Below are 23,589 nucleotides of genomic sequence, written 5' to 3'. Positions count from 1 at the left end.
CAATTTCCGTGCCCTTCTTAAAAGCCTCCCCTTCCTCGTACCACAGCTCTAGTTTCAGTTTCCAAATACAGCCATTATGGTTCACCCATAAAAATTCAAAAATCCCCAAAAGAAAATAAATTTACTGTCTCTTACCAGAGATGCTTCTGTTGCCACCGGGTTCTTTCTGATTCCAGTGGAGTTTCTCCTGGCCCTGATAGCAGTTGGCTCTTCTCTCTCAATTCTGCGAGGTAAGACTAAAGCCTGTGCTTCAGGATGATCAATCGTCAATCCGCTTTACTCAGGGCCAGAAGAAACTGCCATGGAATCCCACTTCTGACACCAATTGTTGTGGCAAAAATTCATTAAACAATCATCACCTGCGTAAGAGACACTCTGAAATTCAAATGATCATTAAAAAGCATTTTATTCTTGCAAGAAGGCCCAGTTGCCACACAGAAGTCACCAGCACAGTCTGTGAAACAAGTGCGACCAGGGAGGGAGGGCAGATGAGTCTTTATAATGCTTTCAAGGTCTTCTGCTTACAGGCCCTTATCTAAACAAGGAGAGGCTTCCCTGCAAACTCACAAGTTCTAAATTGGGCGGCCACTGACCCTAGGGGTCAGAGGTCCCTTTTCAATCTGCCTCCTCCTGACGTCTCACCTGTTTCCCAGTGTTTAAAAACACACACACATTAGTCATATGTTGGCAGACCAGATACAGTCCAGCAAAGAGTCATTTCAATGTCTTACTGAAAGTAAATGAAAATCAATACTGTAAATCATGGAAAATCAAAAATTCCCATAACAGCACACCTTGCAGACCTTCACAAGTAATTATTTATTAATTGGGAAATTTCGAACAAACATTAAATCTTTGTTTTTGCCCTTCCTTGCATTCTATTGCTTTTGGTGATTTTCCTTATTTCTTTGCTTATGCTCTTATTTATTTATTAATTTTATTTATTTGTTTGTTTACAAAAGGTGAAAATCGGGAATGATGGAACCGTCACTGTCTCGTCACATTGTTGGGAGACTGCAAAAGCTTGTACCACCTCCAATGGGATGGCACGGGTGCTACTGATGGGGCTCTTCAGTGTGGATGTCCTCCTCAAGTCCAACCTGAAAGGAGGGGTCAGCAAGCTGGATCCCTCTGCTGATCGTCGGCAGGCTCTCGACCCGAGGAAACTTCAAACTTTACAAGGTAAATAGTTTTCAGAGCTGGTGCTTTCCCGTTTTGATTGCATCTCTGCCAGGCGGGGCGAGGGGGTCGAGATTTCCTCGAACCAGAGGGGCAGCAGGAGGAGTGAGGAGGGGGAGAGTAATCATTGTTGTTCTGTTCTACAGATGCTGTTGTTAACCAGTTTCCGACGGCCAAGAAAGCTGATGTCAGAAAATCCATCAACAGTAGAATCTACTAGGGGTGCACCGAAAATTCGGCCGCCGAAAATTTTCGGCCGAAATGGCATTATCGGTTTCGGGCCGAAATAAAAAAAACAGCCGAAAATGTAAACCGAAAATGAATGTCACCCGCCCCTCCCATCCGTGCACAAGCTCTTAGGTTTCACTCACGGTCGCGTCTGCCTATCAAAGATTAAGCATGTCAAAGGGCTGTCACTTATTGCACAATCGATCGGACCAACCAACACAAGTTTCGAAAACGAAAATAGGGAATCGATTTTAACGTCCTTCTCTCGGAGCGCGTCCAGCTCGTCACTATACGCTCGCAGCGAACGCGCGTCACACAGCAACTGCAGGTTCTGACACACACACAGACACAGAGACAGCCTATTTCTGCATAATATAGTGCATAATATGTAGCCTTCAGTAATGTTTTTCATTGATGTTATGGCAGTCCACATTGCTGACTTGTGCGCGTCTCAAGCGACCTCTTTACGTTCGTCCTAATGCCTGTTTAGTTGTCCGTGGATTTGCCTATTTGGCGTTGAAAACGGATCAACGCCAAATATAGGCAATTTACTAACGATTCAATGAACACTTAGCCTATGTCTCAAAAATCTAACAGGATTTTTTTTTTTTTACAAAAGTGACAGCCCTATACGAGAGGACCCCAAAGTTGCAATATGTAACATTTGTTCTGCAAAAATTTCCAAAATTGTGGATTTTTTTTGCACAACTTTTAAAAAAAATTATTTGATGGAACATAAAACTTGAAGAATATATTATTTGGTATTATTATTTATATTTATTGTTAAAAATATTTTATGTTTTGTTACGTAACTGTTAATAAAAGTTTGATTATTATTTTGTGATTTTTCATTTCAGATCCATTAAATTCAAGCAATATATATATACGTTTTTAAAAGGAGCCATTTTCGGCTTCAGTTTTGGTTTTCGGCCAAGTGCATCCTACATTTTCGGTTTCGGTTTCGGCCCAGAATTTTCATTTCGGTGCATCACTAGAATCTACGAGCTGAGACACCAGGTGAAGTGCAAAAGCGTGGTCGTTTAAAAAAAAAGATAAGTCGTTTAAATCAGCGAAGAACCAAGATGGACTCCTAACCAGGATAACGGACTGTTCTTTTGGCAATTTATTTCTTTGCTTTTCCACAGTTCCTTGAAAGTTTGTATATTTTTTTTATTTATTCATTATTATTTGTGCATTTTGTTTATAGATATTTTATTGATATTTTATAACAGCACTGCTGAAAGTTTGAAATAGACATTGGAATAGCGTGGAAATAGTTTGAAATAGACATTTTATAACAGCACTGCTGAAAGTTTGAAATAGACATTGGTCATTGAAATTGCTTTAATTTATAATTTATTTTTTGTATATTTTCTGTTCAATGGCACTCTTTAAAACTGTTGTACTGTTAAGAAATGTTCAATCACATTTCCTTTGTTTTCACATTTTCACATTTCCTTCCTTTGACCATATGCAAGGCCTCTTGTGGTTTTAATAGGCATGTGTAGCTCTCTACCTCAAATTGGGTTTAGTATCTGTGCCTGATTAAAAGAAAATAAAGGTGGCTTTTCATAGATGACCCATTAGTCTGTGTTAAAGGGGTCATGAACTGGATTGTTTTATTATTTTATAATGTTTCCTGGGGTGCCCTTATAATGTTAGTATGATTTTTACACCAAAAATTGTCATAATTTATAAATAAAAGCCATTTTTCCAAGCCTGATTTCAGGCTCAGATTTGAACGCTCAGTTTTAAGGGGCGTGTCTGCTGTGAGACGGCAGTGCAAACGCCCACTGCTGTGATTGGCTGACATGCTTGCATATGAAATAGCTAGTATTACATGAACTCTCTCGAAAACTTTTACTACGTTTTTACTATTACAGCTATGGAGATTAACAAATCGTGAAAAGTATCGTTTAAAGCATTATATTTAAATCTATTCCATCACATGAAAGGTTGCAGCATGATGAGCACTGACTGAGCAGATGACAGACAGTCTGTTGATCGCGTGAATAAAGATATTATCATTGCAACGCAATTTTTGCACTCTCACAAATGCTTACTCCAAATCACAATGTAAACACGATGTGAATACACAGTAAGAGCTTCGTTGTGTAGTGTAACAGTGTCATTATTTCATCACGAGTTTGGTAAGTGTCCAGATAAGCTCTCGCGGCTCGCGCTGTGCTGTTTGATTGACAGCTTGGGCGAATGGAAAGGGATCGTTCTTTGATCGCTTTCTGTAACGTCACCTTAACTGTCACCTGCCCGTATACGGGCAAACTAAATTTACTTCACTATATTACTATTAAATCCTAATCTAGTCATGACAAACTATATATCGTTGGAAAGGTCTAAGGCTCCTTAATAGATATTTCAGCACTGTTTTTTGTTACAATTTATGCCGGAACATTAATAGATGAATTTATGACAAGAGCGCACCTCAAAAAAACTACATCATAACAGGAGTTCTGACCTTTGTCACAAAAAGTCGACGCACACACTTTTAATAATTGAAACTTTGGTTTTCATGCTACAAGTTCATAATAAAACATTTAATCTAGTATTTGTCAATAAAAAAATATAAAAAAATATTATCTTCTAAACAGTATAATATATATATTATCCTCTAAAATATAATATTATCTTTTTTATCGCCTTTTTTTATTACATTACATATTTTAGTAGTTATCATAAATTAGGTATCATTTGAAAGCTTACGATCTCAGAATTCATCCTGTGAAAAGTGTTTTGAAATTGGACATTGTGTTACCATAGAAACGGTACTCTAAATTATTTTATTAGGCTCCTCCCCTTTTGGGCATCATTATGTTTCATAATTTATTATCAAAATATTTTCTAATCTTGACAAAACACATATTGTCAGAAAGGTCTGAGTCTCAAGGTTCCATATTTTGTGACAGAAGTGATATTTGGACAGAAATGTATTAATTTGTAATGGTAGAATGCATACAGTTAAATTCAATGGAATTCAATGACACCCGGTGGCTATTTTTGGTAATTCGCCTAAACAAAATCTCATGGGAACTTCAATTTTTGTGATATCAACTTCAAATTTGGAACACAACTTGGTTAGATATATGGCTTTGATTTGAATATATATTTTATATAAAATTAAAATATGAAATAAATTATATTTGATTTAATGTAAATTTAAACTTCCATAACTTTTTCATACTTTAATTTTTTGAAGTGCTTTCACTTCAGCAATAATCTGCTATTTTTTCCCTTTAAAACAAGACCAAACTTAGGTCTATACTCCAAAGCATTCTTGAATTACAACCATTTAAGCTTGAATAGTGCATTTTAATGTCCATTCTCAAAAAGGGGGGTGACAGTTAAAGGGTTAAAAAAGATTATTTTCATAATACTACGAGAAATTATGTGAAGTTGATCGTTTAGTCACTGATGCATAAACAGTATTGAACAATTTTAAGAGAATCTGAACTTGAATAATTACACAGAAATCACTGATCGCAGATCAGGCATTAGAATACACATGGTTACTTGCATGTTGCTGGCAGATCCGTGTCGGGAAATTGTGATTGACTGATTTAATAAAGTTTAACCATGCTGGAATCCGAAGGAAGCTTATGCAGACTGTCTTCTTCCACAAACAGGCACTGCACAATATTTAGTAAACAGCATGTTTATTGCTTGGAAGTAGCTCGATCCGGTTTAGCAATTATCATGTGGTCCTATGTTATTTAGCACGTTTGGGCGAATCGGTGGGCGGGGCTAAACAGGCCGTGTTGAAGTAGGCGTTGATCTTCTTTTGTGGAGGCGGTGTTTTATCCTCTTTGACGTCATAGATCCCCACTTTGAAAAACGAGTCGTTTGCTGAGCCTGATGTCTATAAAAGCTTTTATTGGACTAACAAGGTAGTTTTCAGTTCTGAAACTTACAGGATATTATTATAGTATGATGACCTCTTATATGTCAAAAGCTCAAGGAAATTTTGATTTCTCAGTTCATCACCCCTTTAATGTGGTATAAAGGTTTGCACATATATTGCACGCAGGTTGAGTATTTATTAAGTATTCATATTTTAGATGTTACATGTACATATACTGTATATATCACCATGTATGTACATACATTCTATGTGCATGTTCTCATATATGTACACATATATTGTGTATATATTTTACAATATACTGTATATGTACATATATTTCACTTATATTTCCATATAATATTACATATATTTAAAATGTATTCCACAATGTATTGAACACATATCTGTACATATATTTCATGTATATATTTCCATATAATTTTACATATATTTAAAATATATTCTACCATATATTAAACATACATGTGACACTATATCTTTACATATATTACCAAAAAGAAATTCCATATAAATCGAAATACATTATGGTGGATATTTATAAATATAATATTGCATATATTTTGGGATATATAAACACATATATTATATATTCATGTTCAATATATTGAAATATATAGAAAGCGGCAATCATTTGTATATTTTGCTATATAATGCAATATATTACATGAATATATAATATATTGTATAATATATGTATCATAAATATATTATTCCATGTATTCTAATATATAATATATTGGAAAATAGAAAGGAAAAATAATATATTACAATATATTTAAATATATTTCATGCAATTTATTGGTAAATATATTTTTCTTTCGTAAGGGATACTGTGATATTTATATAGGCTGGCCTATCTACAGGGTCTGACATTTGGTGTGAGGTTGGGGGTATTGTGTACAGTGTTAATTCCCTCAAGTGACGAGGTCATAATGCAGTGAATTCCCTCTCCCATTTACATCATAGAGAGACGTGCGTCTAGCTTAGAAATCTAGACGTACCCTAGCAGCAGCAAAATGTATTTTGCAGCCAGGGTAGTCTAGCAACTCTCCATTGACTTTCCTAGCTGTAAAAACCTAAATTAGGTCAGGCCAATCACATTGTGTATAGAGTAGGCAGGGCGGGCTTAACATAATGACGACAATGTTGCGACGGTTCCCTGCTACTTGAAAACAAAGAATGGCGGCTGCTGGAGAACAGTCTTTCGAATCGGCTTTGGCCGCGACTCTGGACTCGAGGACTTGGAGTTAAGTTTTTCTTTGAGAAAAGAGCAAAGAATGGCACTTAAGTCATTCTTAAAGGGGAGGTGAAATGCTATTTCATGCATACTGAGTATTTTAACACTGTTAAAGAGTTGGATTCCCATGCTAAACATGGACAAAGTTTCAAAAATTAAATTGTACGTTTGAAGGAGTATTTCTGTGCCAAAAATTGTCCTTCCGGTTTGTCACAAGTTTCGGAAAGTTTTTTTCGATTATGGGTCTGTGTCACGTAAGATGGGGCGGAATTTCCTTATATGGGTCCTAAGGGCACTTCTGCCGGAAGAACCGCGGGCGCGCGCGCACTCATAGACCAGAGCAAGATAGCAAAAGCAGTTCGCCATCAAAACGCACTGCTCGGCTTTTGGAAGTCAATGTCACCAAAGAAGTGGGTTTTTGGTTGCCAGGGCAAGACATATTCCCAAAGAACCCAGCGCTAAGGGACCAGTGGATGGAGTTTGTTTTTTCAGAGCATCATCAACGGAGCTGTGTAAGACTTTGTTCCCTGCATTTCGACGATGATTGTTTTATAAACAAAGCCCAGATCGACGGATTTGCAGATCGTCTAATGCTTAAGGATCGAGCAGTCGCAATGATAAAGGTTTGCGGTCGTGATTTGAACCGGGCGGTGAGTAAAACTGCTTCAAATGTCTCTGTGTTGTTAGTGTGGCGCGTTAGCACACAGCTTTAGCTTCGCCTGCCCCCAGCCACTCGTTTTTTTCCGGAAAGACTCGGTACAGCCTATCTGTCTTTTATAAATATAATAAAACGAAATACTTTTTGGAGATATGAAGGATGCAATACTACTCTATAGTTACTCAAGATTAACAGGAGATTGAGTGAAAATGAGCATTTCACCCCCCCTTTAAAAAAGGAAGATGTGTTCGTAGTTTTGCCGGCCAGATTCAAAAGTTGAATCTATCAACTAACGTTAGCTCCGCTGTTGGGAAAACGCTCTGGTTGGTTGAAGCTCTGTCCTATTGCGCGCAGAGGGAATTTGAAAGACAGCGTTTATCCCGCCCCTCGGATTGAGCCGTGTCTATGGTGAGTTGCCAGACCTAACATCTTGATGTAGGTCTGGCTTGCCAGGCTAACGTGCGTTGTGATCTGTGCACTGATGCGACTCTCCCTCCCGCTCGACATGCAGGAGTCTCTTGGAGAAGTCTGAAGCTCGTAGCGCGTAGTGCATGCTGTGAAGGTGTGTTGGGGACACACTAAAACTGGAAAAACACCTTACTGATATTGGAGGACCAGATTCAGAATACATGCCTAGTTTTAAATGTATTTTTTTTATCAAACAATATGATTTAAATGGTGATGAGTTTACTGTTTTGATGCATTTTTAAAAGATGGATGATATATATATATCTTTCTGACAAAGAACAAAAGATAATATGAATTACAGTATGTACAATGTTTTTTTTTTACTTTATTAACCCCCTGGGGTCGGCGGTATTGCCGGCGATACCAGCTCGCTTTTTTTCTTATCAGTTCAAAAGAGATTCAAAAATACTCTGTTGACTTTGATATTACAAACAAATTGCATACATCAGTCGATCCTGTTAAGTGTGTATTATTTTTGTGTATACTCACAATAAAAACAAAGTGTTGTGCTTTTTGAAAAAATAAAGAAAAATAAACATGATGCGAGTTCTGCCTACTCTGTGTCAGTGAAGTCAATTCTGAAATGCGTCCGAAAATGAACTGTAACTCAGCAAATACTCAGTCAAACAGGCATACAGACACACAGGCATGAAGCTTGAAATCTCTTCTTTCTCTTCTCATGTACTTTACGACGCTGTGAGGAATACTATCTTGATAATAATCCTGGAAAATTTACCCCAGAAGTTCTGGAAGTTTCATTTCGAGGAGCAAACGGATCCGGCTGAGGAATAGGTCAGTTCTATATCTGCTTTGTTCTAATCGCAATAGTGTCTGTACGCAAAAAGACTGTTTAAATATGAATCGTGTTTCTGTGTATGAATGAATGAACGCACAGATGCGTGCTGTTGTGGAGCTATTACAGCTGGCAAAAATACTGTTTAAAAATGAATTGCGTTTTTGTGTGTAAATGAATGAACAGCTTTTACCAAACTCTATTGCTATACTGAGATGAGTAAAAATCGACTACAAAATCAGATAGATTATAAAGTTTTTACAGTAAAATACTGCCACATCAAATAAGCTTATAATGTTGCCAATTTCTGCTCATATGAATTGAATTACGTATGATAAAATGTATACTTTAATTTTTACAAAGAAATATTACACTGGAAATATTGTTACAATTTTAAATGTTGTTGTAATTGTACAACCTTTTTAATAAAAAAAAAAAAATATATATATATATATATATATATACAAGGATAGATGTAAACAAAATCTTAAAAGGTCATTATACGCCTTCTCTTTAAATAATTTTTTTTATGCTTTATTAGTGACACATTTGGGTAGAGAATATTCCAAATCTGAAAATACAGTATGAGAACAATTAACTGCACAATTACTAGAAATGTTTACCTCGGATATTATACAATTTGCAAGCACAATTTGTGGAAAAAACAACAACAACTGTGAACCAATTTTATATATATATATTGTCCTTGCATTCTTTCTTGTGGCTCAGTCACTCACCTGAATGAAAGGCTCATTAAGTATGCAGCCTCATTATGCGGGCCCCATTGTCTCCTCAGGTGTGGATCACGCTCACCCGCATATTGCCTTTCCAAACAAAAAGTGTGTTACAAAATTTAAATCAATGTATTGTTTTTAGGGCTGTCAAAAGATTAATCGCGATTAATCGCATCCAAAATAAAAGTGTGTGTTTACATAATATATGTGTGTGTACTGTGTATAATTATTTTGTATATATAAATATACACACATGCATGTATATATTTAAGAAATATTTACATACATATACTGTATATATTTATATATAATTTATATTATATATAAATATATTTTTTTTATATATAAATAACATTTTTCTTAAATATATACATGCATGTGTGTGGTTGAAGCTCTGTCCTATTGTTTACATCTATCCTTGTATATATATATATATACAAGGATAGATGTAAACAAAATCTTAAAAGGTCATTATACGCCTTCTCTTTAAATAATTTTTTTTATGCTTTATTAGTGACACATTTGGGTAGAGAATATTCCAAATCTGAAAATACAGTATGAGAACAATTAACTGCACAATTACTAGAAATGTTTACCTTGGATATTATACAATTTGCAAGCACAATTTGTGGAAAAAACAACAACAACTGTGAACCAATTTTATATATATATATTGTCCTAGCATTCTTTCTTGTGGCTCAGTCACTCACCTGAATGAAAGGCTCATTAAGTATGCAGCCTCATTATGCGGGCCCCATTGTCTCCTCAGGTGTGGATCACGCTCACCCGCATATTGCCTTTCCAAACAAAAAGTGTGTTACAAAATTTAAATCAATGTATTGTTTTTAGGGCTGTCAAAAGATTAATCGCGATTAATCGCATCCAAAATAAAAGTGTGTGTTTACATAATATATGTGTGTGTACTGTGTATAATTATTTTGTATATATAAATATACACACATGCATGTATATATTTAAGAAATATTTACATACATATACTGTATATATTTATATATAATTTATATTATATATAAATATATTTTTTTTATATATAAATAACATTTTTCTTAAATATATACATGCATGTGTGTGTATTTATATATACAAATTTAATTATACACACACATATATTATTTAAACACAAACTTTTATTTTGGATGCGATTAATCGCGATTAATCTTTCGACAGCACTAATTGTTTTATGTAAACGATTAGGCAGGATGATTTTTACATCAATTTGAAGAAAAAACTCTAGGCGACAAAATGCATTATTCAGAAGTCTTATTGACACATATTTAGTATGTGTTTTGTGGCCTTATTTCAGAAATTTTCATTTTTAGTTTTTTCAATAACCATGCATAAACATTATTTTCTCAAAAATACAAACATGTACATACATGTTGCTCACATATTATGGTAGCCCTGTTTGTGCTAAATAGAGTGTAATTATACCTTTGCCATTAATATGTTTATAAGCAACTGAAAAAAGCACAAATGTAAGGGCATGTCAGAACATCTCAAGGACCCCAAAAACACCTTAGACCCCAGAGGGTTAATTGTAATGCATAGTGTTTATTATAAGGGGGTAGAATCCTCAGCTCAGTACTCACTACTCACTACTCATGAGTACGTTTAAATAAACTACTTTTTTACTCTTACTCAAGTAGTTTTTTGGAAAAGTACTTTTTACTTTACTTACAGATGTGGCCTTTAGAAATGCGCGTCTCAGAGAGAAGAATGCCGCGAGCACTTCCGAAATTCTGCGGGATCGTGCAGAAGGGGGATTAGGTGTTGGACGCAGGAAACACTAAAACCTGTAGATGGCAGTCGTGTTTCATGTGGCCATACTGAGTTGACGAAGTATGACGAAGACAATGTTTTATTTTGCCAGTTACATAAACAGTCACATATTCTTCATAAAAATCCGACTCAAACGCGCATCATTTGTCTTATTTTTTTTTCTGTGTACTTACAGTAGAAGAGACGTGATGTATGATAACTGAGTCTTATAACACAATAATTTGCGAAGACCTTTGAAGAGACCGAGAGCATTTGCGCAATATCATTATCTAATTTTACATTTAGTTCCTTTTTGCATCTTAACGTTTTAAATAGCTTTAACATGGTTGTAATGCGCTTTTCTGCATTACTGTACAGTACTTTTTATATTATCATGTTTCCCTTATAGGCGTCGATTTCGATGGGGACGGTGGGTACGCACCCACCAGATTTCATTTTGTCATTTTGTACCCACCACTTTTAACTTAATTGGTTCGATTTTTTTTTTACCGTTTTCAGTGGTTATGAGGAGCAATATGAGAGAGAAATTTGGTAATCATTGTCTGACCCAACAAAAAAACATTATAATATTAATTTTATTTTATTTTTCGTGTTTGCATTTATGAGGGAAAAAACAACGTGCCAGTTTACAGTTACGGACGTGAGCGCTCTGAAAGCGGCACTAAAAGACTGCTAAGAGACCTCAAACAGAACAGCTGCCTTTCTTTAAATTGAATTTCGTTTTGTATTAATTATATCTTAATTTTAATCAATGTTTCATAAACCAATTGCCTGGATTTAAGAAGTAAATATAGCAGACAATCACGACATTGGAGGCGCCGGCGAGTGAACTGGATATGAGAGAAAAAATTGGTAATCATTGTCTGACACAACAAAAAAAATTATAATATTCATTTTATTTTAATTTTCGTGTTCGCATTTATAAATATGTGAGGGAAAAAACAACGTGTCGTGAGCGCTCTGAAAGCGGCACTAAAAGACTGCTTTAAAACTTTCACAGAGACCTCAAACAGAACAGCTGCCTTTCTTTAAATTGAATTTCATTTTGTATTGATTATATCTTAATTTTAATCAATGTTTCGTGAACCAATTGCCTGGATTTAAGAAGTAAATATAGCAGACAATCACGACATTGGAGGCGCCGGCGAGTGAACTGGAGTTCGTCTCATAAATGAACCGAAACTCGGCGTATAATGCACATTCACATTCACAGCGTATTTAGACACATTTAGACGCATTCATAATCATTACTTTTACCGGTTCTTTGTGGCAAGCTTTATGCGTGCGGTCGTGCGCTTGAGTGCGGCTATATTACGTAAACGCTCATTATCCTGTAGGCTATATAAGTAGGCTAATTAAATTAATATAAAGGGGCGATTTGTCCACGAATTACTTAAATGAACAACTAGCCTACTAGTCGACTAGAAAAGAAAAAAACTTTTAGTCGGAAGCAGCCCTTATTCCACATATTTTCGAACCAGGCAACAGGACATCTGTGTTGAGCGAGGGACCCTGCGGAATGAACGAGCGGAGCGGAATATTCAGAAATGCGCTCTCCACTCACGAGCTCTGATCGGAACAAACCTGAACCTCACTGTCTGCTGAACTTGCAGAATCATCAAAATATAATATTTTCTAAAGAAGAATTTTAAAACTTTATTGGTGGTAGTTGAGAAGAATTCCTCTTTCCATATCTAAATCATTTTGAGCACAATATAAATGTATCATATTGTTATTCTTATTATATAAGAATAATACGTTTTTTTTTTACAACATTTTTAACATATAAAGAATATAAGTTTAGCGTGTTTTGTGTATTTCCTAATTATAAGTTTTTGGTGAAATTGCAACAAAACTAAAAGTGCATAAAAACATAAAAAACGTCATTACTTTTTAAATTCTTATTCACTCTTTGTTTAGCGATGTTTATAAATATACTTTTTTTTTTTTGCATTTTGTTGACAAACTGTCCTACACTGAGGCCACATCCACACGAAGCCAGAGCTTTCCCTATCCGATATTTTTTTTTCCCCGTTCAAAAAAAAAAAATTCCGTAAACATGGCGTCGTCTCAAGAAATATCTGCGTACACACGAAACCACTGAAACCGACTCAAAACGATGTAGCCTAGTACATGCCAGACCAGGCGCTGTAATTCTGCCACAGACATAGGCTACAATAAAAACGGAGAAGAAGACTTAAAGCATGCGCATAAACCTTGTGCGCTGTATACAACAATAATATTAGGCACAGTAGCTTCTTTTTTTCTTTTCTTTTTTTATCAAGAACTTTGTTGAACAATATGAACAACCATAAATGGTCTGGTACAAAATATGAGTCACGATATATTAGATAGTTAACGGACGCATAAAGCTTGCCACAAAGAACCGGCAAAAGTAATCATGTGTCAAATATAGCAAGGAGACATTTTAATTGTTTATTAATAAACTAGTGTTTTATGTGTCAGTCAAAGATGTTGACAATGCTGACTCGTCATCTTTGCAGATATTGTGAACGTGCCTGTTTCTTTTCGTTTTGAATTGTTTTGTTTGAAAGTGGACATTTCAAGCTTTCTAGATACATTTCTAAGTTTCGGTTCATTTATGAGACGAGCTCAGTTCACGAGCAATGCGAGTTATATCGCGCCGGTGCCTCCATTTCCTGATTAAATCGTCTTAAATGCGTCTCCGTGTGGACAGAAACGACATGAAGGAAGTTATTTCCAAAATGTAATTAATTGCACAGTCTTTGTTTTAGCTGCTTGTTTTAGCTGCTACCAATTGACACAAAGTCAAGAAATTACAACCACCCACCCCCCAGGTCTGCCGATTCTTTCTCAACCCCCAATGCTAATCGATCTCCTCTCAGGGAATCAAAAGAAAACCGTTTTTTCCTGTTTTCACCAGCGCGTGGGCTGGGTTTTAATCCCTTGCAGTTCCTTGTTTAAATGCTATTTAAGCAAATCTACTGTACATACGCTTTAAGTTATTTCAAATTAATGTTTATAACTTAATTTGTTGATATAACCAACTGACATTGTAGCCTAGTAGATTAGATTGCATGCCAGGAAGAGGCTTATGCTTTGTATTAAGTAATGAGCATTTACTATAATATAGCCACACTCAAGCGCACGACAGCACGCATAAAGCTTGCCACAAAGATCCGGTAAAAGTAGGCTAATGATTATGAATGAGTCTAAATGTGTCTAAATACGCTGTGAATGTGAATGTGCATTATAGGCTGTACGCCGAGTTTCGGTTCATTTATGAGACGAACTCCAGTTCACTCGCCGGCGCCTCCAATGTCGTGATTGTCTGCTATATTTACTTCTTAAATCCAGGCAATTGGTTCACGAAACATTGATTAAAATTAAGATATAATTAATACAAAACGAAATTCAATTTAAAGAAAGGCAGCTGTTCTGTTTGAGGTCTCTGTGAAAGATTTAAAGCAGTCTTTTAGTGCCGCTTTCAGAGCGCTCACGTCCGTAACCGTAAACTGCACGTTGTTTTTTCCCTCATAAATGCGAACACGAAAATTAAAATAAAATGAATATTATAATGTTTTTTTGTTGTGTCAGACAATGATTACCAATTTTTTCTCTCATATTGCTCCTCATAACCACTGAAAACGGTCAACGGAAGTTAAAAGTGGTGGGTACAAAATGACTCATGACGAAATCTGGTGGGTACACATACACTGTCTTTGTATCTCTTTAGAATATTGCTACTTGAATAAAAATGACATAATTATGAATCAAATTATTATGAACAAATAATGAAACTGTGTCAAAATTCGACAACACAAAGAATGATCAAAAAGCGATATAACGCACATCTCAGGTTAAATTAATTATATAAAAAACAGGGAACATTTTGTAAAAGCAAAACTGATCAAAATGTGTAATTAAAATAATTGTATTATGTGTTACCAAATATTTAATACCACTTCCCCATAATGTTGTAATTATTTTTTAAAACAACATCTGTCAAACTGTCAATCAGATACCTCTTATCTGGTCATTTTTATTTTATTTTAGAAGTCATAACTGTTGATCACCCTTTATATGGAATTTGTGAATATGAATATTTAGAAGATTTACAAACTGTCGGCAAGACCTCAAACCAACCCCGGACATTCTGAGACTAACGTGGAAAAATCTTTATGCTTAATGCATTAAGACAGTTCAATTAAAATATTTATTAATAATGTAATGGCAAATCAGATGCGCCCAAAATATAAATGCTACGCGTTGTGCTGCAACATTACCTCACAAGAAATATCTGCCCAAGAACAATCACACAAGAAATATCTGCACGAATTAAGAATCTGGGTAAGTCGCATTATTTAAGCCTTTCATTATGTTAGGATGATTTTGTGTATATATATAAAAAAAATACTGCTGGGTTTTTACAGGCAGAGTCACGTGTATTATGCTCACACTAAATTCTCTGTTGCACTTATATAAATGCGCATTGCATGCACAATCATCTTAATAGTTGTACAAAAAAGTTATGCGCTGGCAAGAACGTCACGTTGCTGTTTTAATAAAAGCAATGTTAAATATTCTGCATGCACTCATCTCCTGGAAACCACGTTCGTAAACGTTGTCCAATAGCCCTTCTTGTCTTAAGACAACTTTGATGAACCTTTTGCATTTACAAATATTTTCAAATGTCTGTATAATACAGTAGCCTACTGTAAATATTTGTGTCTACACTGTAAGAAATGATTCTGTGGTCATGTAGATTTGAATTAATGTTTTTGGTTAAAATGTATTCAATATAATTGTGTTTTTGATTTTGAGGCAAATATTTAATTAAATTTCATATAAAAATGTTTGGAATAAAATCTACCCATTGTAGTTAAATAAAACTTAAGCATTATATTTATCTAATCCCAAATGGAGAGAATATTGAGTGAATTCAAATTAATGTAATCAGGCAAATTTTAATTGAAAAGCACTTCATGTCAAAGTGCGCCTTTTTTAAAAATGCAGCAGGCTAACGTTACCTAGCCACTAGTGATGGGCGATACTGCAAATTTCGGTACCGATCCGATACCAAGTAAATACAGGGCCAGTATCGCCGATATCGATACCGATACCAATACTTTTTCATTTTAAAAGCATGCACTTTAACTTGTATGCACTTTCCTGTGCTAGAGCAGTGTGTCATGATTTATGAGGTGGATGCATCATTAATATGTTAAATCTGAATACGTTTTCATGACTACTAGGCCTAAATATTTTGTGATTTGTGCTCTCAACTCGCCTGTAATTAGTCAGTGACTTTTACAAAACGACCCTAATTACAGTACTAGCCTACTGTTAAAAAATTTGGGGTCTGTAAGATTTTTAATTCTCTTCTGCATTTATTTGATCAAAAATACAGTAAAAACTGTAATATTACAATTTAACATAGGCTATCTGTTTTCTAAGCCATAGTAAACTGTAATTTATTCATGTGATCAAAGCTGAATTTTCGGCATCATTACTCCAGTCATGATGATATTTCATTTTAATATGCTGATTTGCTGCTCAGGAAACATTTCTTATTATTATCAATGTTGAAAAGAGTTTCATATTTTTGTGGAAACCATGATACATTTTATGCAGAATTATTTGATGAACAAAGTTGAAAGAACAATTTATATGAAGTAGATTTTTTTTAACAGTGTAAAACCCTTGACTGTCACTTTTGATCAATTTAATGCATCGATCCTTGTTGAATAAAAATATTAATTTCATTAAAAAAAAAACTTACTGACGTCAACATTTTGAACCGTTATGCACACTTTTGGTTTGTTTATTGCGAAATAACTCCCGATTGTTTCTCTGTCATCTAAGCAAGGCTTCGTTTCCCAAACGCACTGGGCCTGCGAGCTCAGCGAAGCACCAGCATCGAACGCTCTCTGTGATTGATTGGTTTCGTCTTGTATCCAGATGACTAGGAGAAAAAGTTCTATCCTACACAATTATCCGCTAACATTTGCTTATTTTTCCACTTAGAAGCTTATTTTACACACTGAATTGCGTGCTAAATTAATAAAAAATTACTGGTAAAAAAACACACACATTTGGATCGATATTTTTATGTGAGGATCGATCCTTTTTGATACCACGTCAGTATCGAAGTATCGATACTTCAGGATCGATCCGCCCATCACTACTAGCCACAAGACATTTGAAGAGAGAGAGTCTAGGCTACAGACAGTGAATGTTCGTCTTCTTCCACATTGCTCATCTTGCAAAATTTAACTGGTTGACTAAGGTAAGAAAACTTATTTTGTTATCACTGGGCTATAGTAAGAAGAACGCATGTGGTAGTGGTATATTACAATATAAAATGAGTTATCACAGAAAAAGAGACTCAGCAGCAACACAAAGTTGGCTTCTGTTGGAAGGCTATATATTAATGTAACGTGATTTTGTTGCGCTATAATATGAACACAGCATTATACATTTTGGAAGAATTCTTATGTATCAAAGTCAAACTTTTATTTTGAAGGATGTGGGTTAGCATTTTCACTATCATGGTTCCTAGGTCCTTTGCGTGTTAATATCATATCCTCAGTATGTTTTTATGAAATTGCGTTAATAAGTACATTGGGTTTAATTTTAAGGCTCCATAAAGAGAAATATTTGGGGCTATCGCTGGAAGAGCATTTCAAGACGGCACTTGATGCACTTCCGTTGGCTTTACTTCCCGTGTGTGGAGCTCGTCTTCCCGAGGCAGGTAACGTAACTTATCTCTGTTGTTTCACTGTTTTGTTGCAACTTGCAAATGTGAAGGTAACTTAGCTAAATCCACGTGAAGTCAGTCTATTAACAGTGTTACGTTTTAGAGCCGCAATTTTATTTCTTTTCATGCATAAATCTGTTCATTTTAGTGTGGTAATGTCCGTCCATAGCGACTTAAGTTAGTTAGCTAACGTAACTTTAGCAGGAGGGGAGGATGCTTAACATGGCACAAACTCTCTCATTTTACAGCTAAACCGTACACTAAAAGTTTCTGAAAACATTTTAGTAACAGAATACTGTTTCATATCTGATTAGCGGTGTTTAGTTTGATATTTGGAGTTTCGTGAGCCGGCCGCCGAACTCCATTGGAAAAAAATGGCCATTTAATGTCAGATTTTAACATTTGTGTTCACACATTCATTTCCTTCAGGTGATGTCTTTATAATTTCAGGCTTGCAGTGCATGTTTTTTTTTTTTTAAGTGATTGACTTATCAGTTGTTGCATTCCTCCCCAGGACTCAGTGCACTCTTCGATTGAGAGGACCAGAGAGATTGTTCTTCGGTGTCTTATAGAATACCTTGGAGAACAAGGGGGACATCTTATCAAAGAATTCAATGTAGGTGAACTTAATTTACATTAAAATATAATACAAAACATCAAAATAAAGAAAACAAAACAAAGAACAATTTGACACCAAGGCCTGCGAGAAAATAAAATCTAATAATATAGATTTATAAGCTATGAAAACAATAATGAATGTAATGTGATATGCTTGCAATATATTTCTGACAGTTTTATACTAAGACAATAACAATTTCATGTTGCAGGACACTGAGAACTTGGAGGAACTTGAACAGGTCATAATGGTCATTACTGTGACCCCAAAGCCTGGAGCTTCTACAAGCAACAGCCCAAAGAACATTGAGATCGTCATAGAGGGTGTGGAAGTCATCACAGGACTTGGAGATATTGCAAGGGCTTGCTCTGTCCTCCTAGGCTTGACCTATGCGCTGAATCTCGATTATCCCAGACAGCTGAAGTACACCTTTGAGGTATTCCAAAAACTTTTCTTGGAACTGGTTGATTCAAAGCTTTCAAACAAAGTCCAGTCCCTCAAGAGCAAACTTCAGGCTTGAAATGAGACTGTACTGCAGTGCAGACTTTTTGTGCTACACAATGTCCATCTTCTACAGAGCATGAGAATTGCAGATTTGAAAGTGCTATGTTTGTAAGGTAGCACTGATTTGGACTCTTATCCCACGAATGTCAGTGAGATTTCTAGTTACGAAATGTTTTTTACTCCGTACAAATTACACTTTTCTGCTTTTGTTTTGGTACATGCACCTCTGGAGGATTTTTCTTTAAGATAATTATTGACCCAATTTAGTGGCTAAGTGAGGTGAGAAAGCATGGAAACAGGTTTATGGACACATCACCATTCTGTAATATGGCTTTTATTTTTGTTTTTACAAAATAGCTTGAAGTTAGCATTCTGTCCTTTTCAAATGTCCAGTTTGAAATGCAAGATCCAACTTCTGGCTTGAAATGAAACTGTGGTTGCAGTGTACAATGATGTGCTACAATGTATCGAAAGCATTAAAGTGAATTGTTAATAAAATTCTTATTTGAGTATTTAAGTTCTGTACTTTCTGGGCCATATTATTCATAAGAAAGGAATATTTAGATTTAATTCATTGCATTGATTAAATTCAAATCAATGTGCAGATTAATGTAGATGATGATTACTCAATTATGATATGTAGAATTAAATTATTTTTTATTAGTACTATTTAAACATTAGGGAGTTTATCTTTCAAATCAACTCAATATTTTTGTTTAGATTATAATTAATTCTGCACTGTTTTCTATTCAAATCTACTCATATTAAATGGATAACTATTAAGGGTCTCATTTAATTAATATTTACTCAATACCAAACCTTGTGAAATTTAATTAATAATATTGCTTGTAATCTGTTGCCTCATTTTTATTGATTAGATATGGTGTATCTTTTCTTACAGTGTATTACTATTTATAATTTATATTTTATTGTGGATGTTTTCTCACAATCATGACGTAATGTGAAGTAAAATAAAAAATCTAATGTAAAGTTGTTTTTTTATGCGCCACCTGGTGGATATTATGTGAAGCGAAACACATTGAGGGATTTTTTAAGTAGGCCCCCCCGAAAGCACTTGCAGAATTCTGCGAGACTATGCGAGACGAATTGCCGAATGCCGCGGGAGAAAACGCGCATTTCTAAAGGCCACATCTGTACACTACATTTTTTGGAATGTAATGGTACTTTTACTTGAGTATGTTTTTTCAGTACTCTTTACACCACTGCTAATCATACAATGAATCATACAATGACAAACCAGCACAGCACTGCAAACACAAGAACAATAATTAGGACAGCGAACAAGGCAGGTAACGATGGAGGACAAGTGGGGCAAATGAATCCATAAACAGGTAATAAGATGGGCTGGTTGTACAAAATATACTGTAAAAAAGTTGCCTATAAAGTCATGTAAAATGTTGTTAATTGCTGTAAAATATATTACAGTATAGTATAAGTAAATTTATTTCATGAGAAATGTACTCGAGTTAGAGTAAAAGTACCCACATTTAAATCTACTCTTAAAAGTACAATTTGTCCCCCAAAAATACTCATGTAAATGTAACTAAGTAAATGTACTTTGTTACTACCCACCTCTACTGTCTCGGTACGTATGATGGGAGTTTATTGTTCGTTTTTAATGAGTGTTTTGAGTAATTTTCTTATTTCATTTTCTGCAGGTTTAACTGCATGTCCAGGAGTTTCTGGTACTTTTAATTGGAGCCAAATGAACATCAAGTGACATGACTGCCCTGCTGTTTTGTTTTTATTGCCTTGCTATAGTTTCAACTTACAGTTTTGCCTGGATCTCACCGTAGTCCTTTTTGTTATTTTTGTTTGTGGTGTTGTGTGTTGAAGTCACCGACACAGCACTGATCTAGTGTAGGTTAGGTGGGACATTAAGTTTAAGTAATCTAGCCATTGTTGGCCATTTTGTTTTCTCCCCTCAGTGCCTGTAACTGTGTTTGTTTTGTTTCTTTGTTTTGTGTTTTTGTGTATAAATTGTTCTTGAATTGATTTTCTATTTGTATGTGTTCCTTTTGAGTGAATCATTTACTTTGGTTTTGATTATTGTGAGTGTAATTGCTTTTTATTTAAGTTACAAAAGTGTAACTTTTTTTTTTTTTCTGAAGTTTGTACTAGTTAGCTTTTGATTTCTTGTGTTACTGTTTATTTTTGTTGTGCGTGTGGTTAATTCTTTAAAGTGGGAGGGGTTTGGCATGGTTATCATGTACTGGTGTCCACGTGGAGTGCTGTGCTTAACATATTTGCCTTGTTTCACAAGTGTGAGTTGTGGGTATTGAGTGTGGGGTAGAAATTATTTGTATTTTACTTGGGATGTGATTGAGACCTTGTGTGAATTTGTGTTAACTGGATGTTCTTATTTTTTTGTAAAGTGATTTTGTCTTTATATTTTCTGTCCTTCTGTTGAATTTATGCACATACACCTAATGGCCTGATGAGGTCCATGCCAATTTGTTCGAAGGGGAGGAAGAGAGGAATGAGAGGAAGTGGGCACAATGGTGCTTTTAGATTGGCCGGTGGATTCACCAACTGACATTCCCGACAAGCCGCGCACCACCTGCACACTTTCTCGTGAATGCCTGGCCAGAAAAATCGTATCATTAGACGAATAAGTGTTGCTGATTGTCCCAAATGCCCGGCCATCGGGTTACAATGAACCGCCTGAAAAAGCATTTCCCGACAGCTTTTTGGTATCAACAATTGAGTTGTATTTTGTTTTGACTGAGTGTCTTTGATCATTTGATACAACTTCTCTTTTAAAATAGCAAAATAAGGATATGAGAGGGGTCTGGTTGGAGAAGCTGCCCGTCGATAGTACGGACGTGTTCAAAGGCATTTTTGAGCGCTTCGTCCTGGGACTGTTCCAGGGGAAAATCATTGCGGTCTGTGATGATTCTCCTTTCAAGAGCGCTCCGTTCCCCTGGCTCATCTCCCATTGGTCCCGGCTCAGCTTCTCCTACCTGAGCGACCGCCCCCCTTCCCCGCTCCCCTTTCTTCCAAGAGACATCCGCACATAAATACCCCAATAATGGCCAATTCGTGCCCAAAATTACCAGATGTCTACCTTGTCTACCTACCTCTATCACCGGACACAGATCGATAAAATGACCCGGGTCCCCGCAATGCCAACAGGCCGGCCAAGGCCGCCCCGCCACACTAGTGGCAGGAAGCAGGTCAAGGAATTGGCGTGGAGAGAGCGGCGGAACGGGAGCACTCTGGGACCAGCTGTCATTTCCGCCTTTGGTCCACTCCTCCATCGGGGTGACGATCAGACGCGAAACCCCCTCAGGACCTAGGAAGCGGGATGGATTTAGAGGGAGAAGGAGTGGGGGAAAACACAGGGGAAGGTGGAGAGAGAGAAGCTGCTGGCATGGGTTCGCTGACCCCGGGGGCACACCACCATCTGATCCTCCGCCAGTTGGATGGCCTGGTTCAGCGACGTTGGGCGGTCGCTTCCCTTGGCCATCTGCGGCAGGATTCCTGGAGTTGTCGCCATCACAAAGGGTATGCTGCAGGATGGCACATTTCAGGTGTTCATAGACCAGGAGGTCCCATTGTCCCGTGGTCCCATCTTATTTAGAGGCATGTGAGTGGACGGGGCTGGGGCAGATGGAGTTTCATTGGCCCTAACCTCCCGGTCTATCCAGCTTCAGAACAGTCTTCCTGCTGGACTTGATGGTGTTCCTGATGCAGACTCGCGAGCGATTGGATGACGTCCGCAAATGGCGGTGCCGTTCTTCTTCCTTCCTGGGTTTCGGCACCAGTGTGATGAGGTTCAAGGATTGGAAGGAAGAAGACAGGGTCAGCGTGACTGGGACTCATATGTTTTATTGGGATAACTTCAAAATAACAACAAGCAAAAGTTGTGCACACCGCGCATTCACTGTAGATTCGCTACAGCACAGACAACAGTTCATAGACAGGCTCTGTCACTCTTTCCACCAGGTTGCACAGACACTCTTTCCTTTTGACAAAACACAGTTGTTCGTCATTTGGACTTGACCTACTTAAGCTCGTCTCCTTTCTCTCTCTCCCGCTATAGACCTCGCTGAACCACTTCCCCCTCGCCACAGCGTCGATAGTGTCTTTTGCACGTTTTTTTTTTTTGGTCTGCTTAGATGCAAATCCAGTAGGCCTATGTATTGGCTGAATTTTACACCAAAGTGTTATGCTTTATAAGAAATGAAATATAAGAAATTCAGTTTAGCAATACAAACCTTCTTTTTTAATGATAAACAATTTACACATTAGGCCTACTGTATTCAGTATGAGCCATAGGGTACTCATGTGATGATGTTAAACTATACACATTATAGTATTTTACATGTATATTTTCTTAGATCTCAAAATCTGTTCAAATTATACATGACGTAGACAAAATGTTCTGTAAGTGTCTTTTTCTTGCAATGTTAGTGGAAATTAAGTGGCAGCAGTGGTGGCAGTGGCGGAGCCAGGATTTTTTCATAGGGGTGGCCAGGCAAGGGCCAGCAAACAGTCTGGGGTGGCACAGAAATCTTAATTATTTTATCATGAAAAATAATTTAATAATGTATTGGACTGTTTTAGTGCCTACACAACTGAATAAAGTTAATTTGTACTTAATTGTAATTGAGATAGTAGTGAATTAGGAATCATGGAATACTGAGTGAATTTTTTTATTATTACCCACCACCTCATATTAAAATTAATTAAATAGTAATAAAAGGGCACACACTGTAGCTAAAGT

The 23,589-nt window shown here is 36.2% G+C and overlaps 1 protein-coding gene across 1 annotated transcript; it reads left to right on the top strand.

Moving 5' to 3' along the window:
* Positions 1-17,527: 17,527 nt before the first annotated feature.
* LOC311085972 (uncharacterized protein) lies at positions 17,528-19,307 on the top strand. The gene is made up of 3 exons (XM_084118594.1): positions 17,528-17,713; positions 18,234-18,335; positions 18,547-19,307. The coding sequence occupies exons 1-3, from the start codon at positions 17,660-17,662 to the stop codon at positions 18,853-18,855; spliced, it is 465 nt and encodes a 154-aa protein (XP_083974720.1). The 5' UTR covers positions 17,528-17,659; the 3' UTR covers positions 18,856-19,307.
* The last annotated feature ends 4,282 nt before the right edge of the window (positions 19,308-23,589 follow it).

This window comes from Abramis brama (genome assembly GCF_963993115.1).
Source record: "Abramis brama genome assembly, chromosome: 7".
NCBI lineage: Eukaryota > Metazoa > Chordata > Actinopteri > Cypriniformes > Leuciscidae > Abramis > Abramis brama.
Note: the sequence above shows the minus strand (reverse complement) of the source record. Positions and strands in the feature narration are given on the sequence as shown.

Excerpts from the sequence above, each read along its gene's own strand:
- LOC311085972 (XM_084118594.1), top strand. The coding sequence starts at position 17,660 with ATGCACTTCCGTTGGCTTTACTTCCCGTGTGTGGAGCTCGTCTTCCCG. Across the intron at positions 17,714-18,233 it reads AGCTCGTCTTCCCGAGGCAG|GACTCAGTGCACTCTTCGAT; the intron begins GTAACGTAACTT and ends ATTCCTCCCCAG. Across the intron at positions 18,336-18,546 it reads ATCTTATCAAAGAATTCAAT|GACACTGAGAACTTGGAGGA; the intron begins GTAGGTGAACTT and ends TTCATGTTGCAG.